This window comes from Arachis duranensis, chromosome 6 (assembly GCF_000817695.3).
Source record: "Arachis duranensis cultivar V14167 chromosome 6, aradu.V14167.gnm2.J7QH, whole genome shotgun sequence".
Lineage (NCBI taxonomy): Eukaryota > Viridiplantae > Streptophyta > Magnoliopsida > Fabales > Fabaceae > Arachis > Arachis duranensis.
Window position 1 is genome coordinate 69,049,230 of NC_029777.3, and position 1,935 is coordinate 69,051,164.

General features: G+C 43.9%; 1 protein-coding gene across 1 annotated transcript; it reads right to left on the reverse strand.

Annotated features, from left to right (window-relative positions):
- Positions 1-325: 325 nt before the first annotated feature.
- LOC107493685 (uncharacterized) lies at positions 326-1,186 on the reverse strand. Its single transcript, XM_016114741.1, has one exon. The coding sequence runs from the start codon at positions 1,184-1,186 to the stop codon at positions 326-328; it is 861 nt and encodes a 286-aa protein (XP_015970227.1).
- Between the last annotated feature and the right edge of the window lie 749 nt (positions 1,187-1,935).

Sequence of the window (1,935 nt, forward strand, 5' to 3'; positions counted from 1 at the left end):
GAAAGTACCCCGAATAACCATCTAGAAAACAATAATGAGATTTACCGGCTAATCGATCAAGCATTTGGTCGATAAACGGTAGTGGGAAATGATCTTTTCTAATGGCCGCATTCAAACTTCGGTAGTCGACGCACACCCTCCAAGAGTTTTTCACCCTTGTTGCTATAAGTTCCCTGCTCTCATTCTTGATTGTGGTCACCCCGGATTTCTTTGGCACGATTTGGACCGGGCTCACCCATTCACTATCTGAAATGGGGTAGATGATGTTCGCTTCTAGTAGCCGGGTGACCTCTTTTTTCACAACCTCTAGAATGGTAGGATTGAATCACCTTTGAGGTTGTAAAACGGGTCTAGCTCCTTCTTCGAGAAATATTCGGTGCTCGCATACTTGGGGGCTTATTCCCACTAGATCCGCCAAGCTCCACCCTATGGCCCTTTTGTTCTTCCTCAAGACACATAGCAACTTTTCTTCTCGTTGAGGATTTAGTTCCTTTGCAATAATCACGGGGAACTTGTGGGCTTCATCAATGTATGAGTACTTTAGGTGGGGTGGTAGTGGCTTTAATTCTACCTTTTGGTCTTGACTTGAGGCTTGAACTTCCGGATGATCTGGATGGGGTAATACGTTCGCTTCACTTGGATTTTCACTTGTGTCTTCAATCATATGCTTGTCATCTAACTTTGTAAAATGCACTTCGGCCACAATGTTGTCAATTGGGTCACACCGAAATAGAGAATGATTCTCCGGTGGGTGCTTCATTGCTTCTTCTAGGCTAAAACTCACGACTCTCCCATCTATCTCAAACGAGTAGGTTCCCGAGTAGGCATCCAACTTGAATCTAGAGGTCCTCAAAAATGGTCTCCCAAGTAGGATAGACGATGCCCTCTCAGACTCGCTCGATGGCATCTCAAGAATGTAAAAATCAATAGGAAAGACCAACCCTTTTATATTCACCAATACATCTTCCGCAACACCCGTCACAATTATTATGCTCTTGTCCGCCAAAATAAATCTTGCCGCCGACCTCTTCAATGGTGGTAGCCTCAATATACGGTAGATGGAAAGAGGCATAATGCTAACACATGCACCGAGATCACACATACAATCTAGAAATTGAACCCCATCTACGATACAAGTGACCATGCACGGACCCAGATCATCACACTTCTCGGGTAATGCTCCCATTAATGCAGAAATAGAACTCCCCAATGGAATAGTTTCTAATTTAATAATTCTATCCTTGTTCATGCATAAATCCTTAAGAAATTTTGCATATTTAGGTACTTGATGGATAGCATCAAAGAGGGGGATAGTTACCTCAACTTTCTTGAACATCTCTACCATTTTGGGGTCAAGTTCCATACGCTTCCTAGCTTTCTTTGCAAGTGTAGGAAATGGGATTGGTTGAGCAATTTCTTCTTCCACGGCTCCCTTATTCTTGGGGACCTCACTTGTTGGTTGAGTCTCTTCATCCTCAACTATGACTTGTGCTTCCTCCTCTTCTTATATTTCTTCTATCTCGATTTCCTCCTCCTCTTGAGTGATTATGATCGGACTTGGGTCTTTTACCTTCTTCTCTTTCAATTGAGTCCCGGATCTCAAGGTAATGGCATTAATGCCACCTTTGGGATTGGGTTGAGGTTGAGAGGGAATGGCACTAGAATTTGGGGCTTGAGGAGCAGAAGTAGAGGGTGAGTCCATGCGTACAAGAAGAGCTTGTAAAGTAGATGTAAGACCGGTAAGGCCAGAAGCAAGTGTGGTTTGAAGCTCTTTTTGGCCTTGGAGAATAGTCCGGAGTGTATCGTCTTGATTGGGAGAAGTGGAAGGGCATGTGATTTGAGGGGCTTGTGATTGGTTGGGTAGAGGTGGTGGTCGTTGATGTGGTGGTTGATAGGTTTGGTAGTTTCTTCCTTGGTTTTATTGGCTGTATGGTT